Source organism: Microtus ochrogaster, unplaced genomic scaffold, assembly GCF_000317375.1.
Source record: "Microtus ochrogaster isolate Prairie Vole_2 unplaced genomic scaffold, MicOch1.0 UNK44, whole genome shotgun sequence".
In the NCBI taxonomy this organism is placed as follows: domain Eukaryota; kingdom Metazoa; phylum Chordata; class Mammalia; order Rodentia; family Cricetidae; genus Microtus; species Microtus ochrogaster.
The window spans coordinates 1086966-1096047 of NW_004949142.1; the positions used below are offsets into that span (position 1 = coordinate 1086966).

The 9082-nt window shown below is 42.2% G+C and overlaps 1 protein-coding gene across 2 annotated transcripts in view; it reads right to left on the reverse strand.

Annotated features, from left to right (window-relative positions):
* The window catches only part of Brca1 (BRCA1, DNA repair associated), a 68410-nt gene that overhangs the window by 10290 nt on the left and 49038 nt on the right, over nt 1–9082 (reverse strand). Inside the window, exons 16-18 of one of the 2 annotated variants that reach the window (XM_026777053.1) lie at nt 5779–5866; nt 2037–2114; nt 1626–1666 (exon numbers count right to left, since the gene is read on the reverse strand). In XM_026777053.1, coding sequence (XP_026632854.1) covers nt 1626–1666; nt 2037–2114; nt 5779–5866 — 207 coding nt within the window. Of the gene's footprint in view, nt 1–1625; nt 1667–2036; nt 2115–5778; nt 5867–9082 lie in introns of those variants that run through there. The other variant, XM_026777054.1, reaches the window with a different exon arrangement.

Consider the following 9082-nt stretch of genomic DNA (forward strand, 5'->3'; position numbering starts at 1 on the left):
CTGTAGACCAGGCTGGTCTCGAACTCACAGAGATCCGCCTGCCTCTGCCTCCCGAGTGCTGGGATTAAAGGCGTGCGCCACCACCGCCCAGCTCTCTACACTTTTCAAAGACAGTTCTTTGTTGTTATTGGGTCTCAGCTCAGTTGTTTCACAAAGACTGTGTCTGACCTCTGTAACTGAGGTAGGTAACCCTTGACTTCAGAAAACTGTTAGTCTGTTGTCCATCAAAGCATTTATTGGTGTATGAGATTCCTCTATTTATTGTGCATCTCCTCTTACTAGGCATACATCTTTCCCGAGTTGGTCACTCTTGCTTACTGTGGTGTTCCTAGTAACCGATACTTGGTGGGCTCCCAATAAATGGTGGCTAAGTGAAATTAACATCAAGTGTCATTTAATTATTTATGAATATACCGAGTAGTGTGTAATAAATAGTTTTAAACAGATTCTACTAATTTTGTTTCATGTGATCTATCGTCATCACCAGTTCTTGGCTGTACTAAAATTATTCTTCCTACTACATGCTTAACGTATTTAATTCTCATTGTTCTTTGTATCATAAAAAGCAGCATTTCTTGGAAGGAGACCGATTTCTAAACAGATATTCAGCACATTAATTTCTTTTTCTGAGACAGGGTCTCTTGTAGATTATGCTGACTTTGAACTCATGTAATTTAAGGATGACTGAATTGCTCATTCTGCTGCTCCCACTCTCTAAGACTGAGACCACAAGCAAATGTAATTCATATTCATGAGGTGCTGGGAATCAAACCCAGGGTCACATGCATGTTAGACAAGCACAAACTAAGCCATACCCTTACCCAAAGTCATTTTCTTTAACAATGGTGACTAGCCAGTTTCCTACAAAGGTGTACACTTATAAGAGAAGGGGCTTGGTGTGGTGGAACATACTAATAATCCCATAATCCCAGCACTTGGGAGGTCACAGGCAGGCGATCAGGAGTGCCAGACCATTCCATGATATGCAACCCCCCACCCCAAAAGGTGGTGGCGGTGGCTGTTTCTGATTATTTATTTATAAAGACAGGCTCAGCCAGGCATGGTGGCAATAGGCCTTTAGTCCCAACACTGAGGAGGCAGAGGCAGATGGATCTTTGTAAGTTTGAGGCCAGCCTGGTCTACAAACTGAGTTACAGGACAGTCAGAGCTGTTACACAGAGAAACCCTGTCTCGAAAAAACAAAAACAAAAAGACAGGCTCTTGTTATGTAGCCTAGGCTGGCCTGAAACTATGTTATGTTATGTTATGTTATGTTATGTTATGTTATGTTATGTTATGTTATGTTATGTTATGTTATGTTATGTTATGTTATGTTATGCAGTCCAGTCAGGCCCCAAATTCCTAAGCTTTGGTATCACAGATACGCACCACCTCATCTGGTTCTGGAGGAGGCTCATTTATTTGTTCATATGAATCTTTATTTTGTAAACTCCTTTCTTTCTCCAAGAAAACATGTTCTTTTGCAATCTAGAACGAATAAGAACATGGCATTTCCTGGCCTGCTCTACATCACTCTCAACGGCCCCCTCACTGAGGAAAACATGTAATGAAAGGAAAGCAACACCCATTCCAGTGTCTCTGGCGAGTGAGCATCAACCACCTACCACACTCAGCAGTTTTCTTTCTTGAATTGACCGGATGACCCCTGCAGAGAACACAGGAGAGGTAAGTAATGAAGAGCAGAACAACAGGTTCTCTTTGTGGAGGTGGGAAATTTAGCAATTCACAGGAGAGCTCCCTCTTTAATAAGGCCTGTGGCAGATTTCCTTCTGGACATAGCGGAAGATTATATTATTTAAACATTATAAAAGTGCTGTTGTATATTAAGTAAGTCCTCGCTCACATGCTAGCACGGCTAAGAGGAGACCAGGTCCTATTAGTTCTATCTGAACAAAGCCATATGCATTTAAAGACAGAGCTAGTTTTGTGCTAAAGACCTTTTGGTAACTCAGACTTAGCATCAGCAGAAACCTCAGGTGTTAAAGGGAGGAGCAGACACACTGCATTGTACTCACATGAATAACTAACTATCCATTTTCCTCCTGCGATTCCTAGAAAGTACTTCAGTGTCCGTTCACACACAAGCTCAGCATCTGAGAACAAAAGACACCCGAGGCGTTAGAAAGAAAAACCAAAAAAAAAAAAAAAAAAAAAAACAAAAAACCCAAAAACAGAAGTGGGAGGTGCTGCCCAAGAAGCTGGAGCCCAGCACCCCTTGAGATAGAAAATCAGAAGCCAGAAGCAGCACTAATGAGAAACAGCAGGAGTGGGTTTTTGGAAGCCTGGTAAGAGGCAGATGCCATGCTAAGACCAGAGGAATTGTCCGCCTCAGCTGAGAGGCCAAGGCTAGCTAAAGAGCTCCACCCCATGTTAACTAGTACTAGTGATCACTGCGGGTATAGATCTACTTTACCAGACAGGAATATGTAAGAAAAGTGCCGAAGTCCTAAATTTGAAAAAAATAAAAACTAAAAAAGATCCTAAATCAGAAATGCCAATGACAAGTCCAGCCCTGCAGTTTCTCCCTGGGGACCCTGACCCCTTGTATTCCTGAGAGAGACAGGGAAACAGTCTCGCCACAGCTATTCTCTTTCCGTGCAGGTATTTCAATAAGCAGGAGATGAAGAGTCTGTTTATTGCCTAGTGTTTCAAAGGCTACTTTGAAGAACTTAGCAAACTGAGAAAAACCCATTTAAACAGGAGAAATGTATTCAACTAAATTCCAAACACAGCAGGCCATCTGCAAGTAGTGGAAGCGGCCATTCTGCCTCACAGAATTCCTCATAATTTTTGAAGCTTCTAAAGGCTGATTTTAGCTCACAAGCAACACATGCTTCATTGCCTTTGAGTTTAAAGAGCTACTTTAGACTTAATTTGTTTTTAAAGCTCTCTTTCACCTTTATCACCTTTCATCCTAACCCATTTCTTAAAACATACTAAAATCTAATGGTGTTCCTCTCTTACATAGAACTTAGCTTCCATATCTGGAGGCACCTGCTTCTAATGAGCAGTGCCCTCTGGTACAATTCCCATGCACGAGAAACCTAGATTTTAGCAGTCTTACGGAAAGAGTCAAAGAGCTTTCAACCCTATGGTGAAGCCTAGAGCTCTGTGGTAGTGTGAATGTAACTGACCCCCACAATCCCAAAGGGAGTGGCACTATTAGGAGGTGTGGTCTTGTTGGAGGTGTGTCACTGTGGGGGTGAGCTTTGAGGTTTCCTATGCTCAGGACACCCGCCCAGGGTCTCAGACATTTCCTGTCCTGCAAGATGTGGGACTCTCAGCTACTTTGTCAGCACCGTGTCTGCCTGCGTGTCACCATGCTCCCCGCCATGATGATAATGGCTGGAACCTCTGAAACTGTAAGGGAGGCACCCTAATTAAGTACTGGGCATCTCTTCACAGCAACAGAAACCTAACTAAGATAAGCTCTAAGGACAGAAATATCCCAGGATAGGCAAGCATGTACCAGAAAACCAATTCTGTGAGCAAGGTTTTAGAGTGTAGTTCTAATCTGTACCTCCCACACTCTTGTGCAGTTCTCTGACTTTCTGAGCCTCACACTAATTCTTCAGATGCTCAGAGATGGATACAGATGCTCAGAGATGGGTATCTCAGCCCCTTGATCTTCTCATTCCTTTATTCTCTGCCAAACATCACTTTTACTAAAAATTTTTTTTTTAGATTTATTTTATGTCTGCCTGCAGGCCAGAAGAGGGCACCAGACCTCATTACAGATGGTTGTGAGCCACCATGTGGTTGCTGGGAATTGAACTCAGGACCTTTGGAAGAGCAGGCAATGCTCTTAACCTCTGAGCCCAATCCCAGCACTCGGGAGGCAGAGGCAGATGGATCTCTGTGAGTTCGAGACCAGCCTGGTCTACAGAGCTAGTTCCAGGACAGGCTCCAAGCCACAGAGAAACCCTGTCTTGAAAAAGCAAAAAAAAAAAAAAAAAAAAAAAAAAAAGAAAGATTTATTTTATGTCTAACTGTTTTGCTTACACGTGTGTTTATGTATCACACGCATGTCTAGTGCCTGAGATCACAAGGATCTGGATGGTGGATACTCTGAAACTAGAGTTATGGTGGTTGTGAGCTACAATGTGGGTGCTAGGGATCAAACCTGGGCCCTCTGTAAGAAAAAAGTGGCCCCCCCACGTTTTATTTTGGTGGCAGCAGATGGGGGGCGTTTTGCAACAGGGTTTCTCTGTGTGACTGCTTTGGCTGTCCTGGAATTCACTCTGTATGTTATGTCTCGAACTAACAGAGATCTGCCTGCTTCAGCCTCCTGAGTGCTAGGATTAAAGGTGTGCTCCACACCCCACAGCCTCTCTAAGCCTATTAGTTGACACAGTGAAAAAACTGTGTTCAGCACAAAGAATATCACCTAGACAGGCACTTCAGAATATCCATCAAAGGCCAGAGCCACACTTCTCTTCCTACATGTACCAGGCTTGCATTAATAAAGCAGGCCAATTTTATATATAAGCTTTTCAGCAGCTCTGAAATGTTTACTCAGATTTTACAGTCAACTACAAACTCCCAGAGGTATCTTACACAAACACAACTAAGACTAAAAAAAGGAGAAAGCGTACGACACGTGAGCGGGTCCACTCTTTTTCTCCCTCCCCTGTTAAGGCTATAGGATACACACTCAGCCACACTCAGCCACGAGTCACATGCAGCTCACTACTCTCCAAAGTCTGAGTGGAGATTTACTTTCACCCGGTTCTCTTCGCATTACTTGCTCTTCCATGATCTGGTCTGCTCTATACCCCTGAACTCCAAGGAGTACACAGGAAGTGTGGCTCAGCAATTCATTTTGCCACTACCCAAAACCAACAAAAGGTCATACAAGACTACTGTCTTTGTAAAATAATAACTATTGGGAGACTTCATGTATGGCATGCTTAAATGAAGACAGGCTCAACACTCTGATCTGAAATGCTAGGCCCAAACTAATTTTTTTGGAGAATTTGTGTATATATATATATATATATACACACACACACACACACACACATATATATATATATGGGACATCTTTCATGCATAACACAAAATCCACTTTTTTGTTGCTGCTTCATTTGTTTTTTAAGACAAGGTCTTGCTTTATAGCCCAGGCTGGTCTTGAACTTCTGGCCTTCCTGCCTCAGACTCCTGAATGTGGGGATCAAAGGTTTGAGTCACCACAGCCAAGTCGTTCATGTTTTATATACAAAACCTGAGGGTAACTTTTTGTTTTTGGTGCTAGGACAGTACGCAGAGCAGTGGTTCTCACTTCCTAATGCTGTGACCCTTTAATACAGTTCCTCATGTGGCAATTCCCAAGCATGAAATTACTTTCATTTTTACTTCATAACTGTAATTTTGCTACTGTTATGAATCATAACGTAAATATTTGTGTTTTTCTGATGGCCTTAGGTGACCCCTGTGAAAAGGTCTTTCAATCCCCAAAGGGGTCGCAACCCATGGGTTGAGAATCACTGACCTGGGGCCTTGTACATGCCAACTAAGTAGCAGCCTTCCACCAAGCTTCATCTGCAAACCCTAAAGGCAATTTTACACAACATGCTTCGTATGTCGCCCGACTGTGAACTGCCACATGAAAAGAATTTCCACTTGTTGTGTTATGTCCATATTCAAATGGTTGTAGATTTTGAATTTTTGGATTAGGGATGCTCAACTTGATTGATATGGCTCTTAATGGGGTTTACGAGATAAATGCAATATAGTCTGTAAAGGTTTGTAGTATACCTGTTTTTATAATAACATGCGTAGTCTCCTCAGTAATTGCATCAGTTAAAGTGAGGCGGTATTTTTTAGCAAACTTTTGCACAATCATCTGAAACAAAAATCAAACACTGAGTTAAGTTAGGGGCTGGAGAGATGGCTCAATGGTTAAAAGTACTAGCTGCCCTTTCTTTCCTTTCCTTTTTTTTGGATTTGTTTTGAGACAGAGCTTCTCTGTGTAACCACTCTACCTGTTCTGGAACTAGCTCTGTAGACCAGGCTGGCCTTGAACTCAGAGATCTGCCTGTTTCTGCTGGGATTAAAGGTGTGCACTACCACCACCCGGCAAAACTGAATCTTTAAAAATTTTTTTTGGTTTTTTGAGACAGGGTTTCTCTGTGAAACAGTTCTGGTTGTTCTGGAACTCACTTTGTAGACCAGACTGGCCTCAAACTCACTGAGTTCATGCCTGCCTCTGACTCCCAAGGGCTGGGATTAATGGCATACACCACCACTGCCTGCTAGCTGCTCTTTCATAGGACCCAGATTCAGTTTCCAGCATCCATGTGACAGCCCACAACTGTCTGTAACTCTAGTTTTAAGGACTCTGGTACACTCACACTGACACACATGCAAACAAAACACCAATACACATAAAATAAATAATAAAATCTTAAAAGATATTATGCTAAATTATCTTGGGTACACAGCTTAGAGTATTAGTTATTCCAGCTGAGTCTTAGTATTAGTTATTCCAACTCAGAAAAGGCACACTCTTAAAACATTTTTTTTTTTTTTTTTGCTTTTTCGAGACAGGGTTTTTCTGTGGCTTTGGAGCCTGTCCTGGAACTAGCTCTGTAGACCAGGCTAGTCTCGAACTCACAGAGATCCGCCTGCCTCTGCCTCCCGAGTGCTGGGATTAAAGGCGTGCGCCACCACCGCCCGGCATCAGCAGAAATTTTTTTTTTTTTTTTGCTTTTTCGAGACAGGGTTTTTCTGTGGCTTTGGAGCCTGTCCTGGAACTAGCTCTGTAGACCAGGCTTGTCTCGAACTCACAGAGATCCACCTGCCTCTGCCTCCCGAGTGCTGGGATTAAAGGCGTGCGCCACCCTGGTGCATTTGTGGAGGTCATGGGACAATTCTGTGGAGTTGGTTCTCTCCTGCCATTTTCTTGTGTTTTGGGGACTGAACTTTGTTGTCAGGGTTACAGGCAAACACCTTTCCCTGTTGAGTCACCGTGCCCTGGCTTTAAAAACATAACAAGGTTGAAGTCTCAAAACTGACTATTTAATAAAAACTACATATAAATCAGCCAGGCATGGTGGCATACACTCTTAATCCCAGCACTTGGGAGGCAGAGGGAGGAAGATCTGAGTTCAAGGTCAAACTGGTCTTAAGACTGAGTTCTAGTTCAGCCAGGGCTACATTGTGAGATCTGTCTCAAACAAGTAAATAATATCCCCCTAACTCTCACAAGCAAAGAAATGAAACCCTCCAAACCATCAAAAGTCAGAGAAAAACATTCTAAGGCAGTCTAATGTAGTACCAAAAGTCAGAGAATTACAACCAAAGATCATATAACTAGATTCTTGGAGTTTCTTTGCAGAATGACAGACCACCATCCTACAGCTGAAATTTATCTGCCTACATCTTATAAACTGAGTGGTAAGTAGCCTTACATAGAAAATTTTGCTGTAGATACAGATAGCTCAAAACCAAGGACTCAACTCTGATAGTTACAAAGCACTCAAGAGAAGATATCTGTAGTAAATACAAAAACAAACAAACAAACAAAAAAAACAATTCTCTCTTAAGAAAAAATAGCGGAAGAGACTCATTCTTCCCAAAAGAAATCTAGAGTCTCTTAGTTATTATCTATCAAGCAAATAAAAATCAATAGGTAATAAAAGAAATTAACCAGATCCACTATGGGCACAGTTGATATAACTGGTAGCTACTGTTTGGTAAATAGGTTTATTTACTGGGTAGTATCATCTTCTAGCCCGCGATACCCATGCAAATATTTATGTGCTGGAGTACTGCAGTGGAAGCTGGCCACCTCTCACACTGCCTCAGTACACACTGCCCCTAGCACTGGCAGCAGCAGGCTGGAGAAGCTAACACCACCCTCCCATGCTTGCTGCTGCCCTCTGCCAGTGTCATTAGCAATTCTGAACTGGTTAATTGCTGAAATCCCAGCCTTAAAACAGTGCTCAGTGAGAAGAGCAACTGCTGAAAAGATCATCTTAACACGGGCTTCAGAATTAATCATGTGTAATACAGTCAGTGGCTTTCATCATAAATTTAACACACTTCAGCAAATCCGAATAGAGCTCAAAGTTTTCCTCTTTGCTTGTTTAAAGAAAACATGTACCAAAGCCACTTGTAGTTTAATCTGCACCTCACAATTGCCCAAGGCAAAAACGATTAGACCACTCTTGCTATCTCTAAAGAGCTGAACTCACAAAACAAAGGAACAGTGAATACAAATTTTCAGCAAATAAATCGGAATTCTAGATGTGAAGGCAAGTCCATCAAGAGCTACTTAAACTGTTCTCTGAGCATGGGACTGCGAGATGACAAGGGACTTACACATTGCAACTGTCAGGCAGACAAGCTTGCTTTGCCTTTTCAATAGCGGGACACACGGGGCCCAAGAATCTATGTAGTCACTACCTGTAGAGCCATTAGGACGAGGAAAGGTACCTAGCCTACGAAGGATCTATTAAGAAGACACTTCAGAATGATTTAGTTGCCTCTCAGTGTACAATAAATGGTATCTACTATTAAATCCAATTGATAGTTAGGTATGTTATCATATTTTAAAGAAATATACAATTATTTTATTATTTTAGGAGAAATAAATTTCCCAGAATGTCTGAAATCTATAAGCAGCTTAAAAAGAAACATGGGTTCAGTAGGCTTCATGTTTCAATGAGTATGTAACAATTCCCATTTCTGGCACCCGGGGCCCGAGGAGGTGCCTGAATCCTAATAAACAAGGGGTGCCAAGGGCAGAGGACAGAGCAGGGTATTGAAAAACCTACCTACCAGCCAAGATAAAGACAGACCCTGGAGAAATGCCACTACCTGGCAGTATTCTCAAAACCAGTCTACATTTAGTTAGATGCTGATAAATTTACTTAAATATGAATTGAGGAGGGAAAACGATACCTTCTGGAGTGAGGTGATATATCTAGTTACCTTATGTTTTAAATAAAAAGAAAATTCTAAAAAGCCGGGCGGTGGTGGCGCACGCCTTTAATCCCAGCACTCGGGAGGCAGAGGCAGGCGGATCTCTGTGAGTTCGAGACCAGCCTGGTCTACA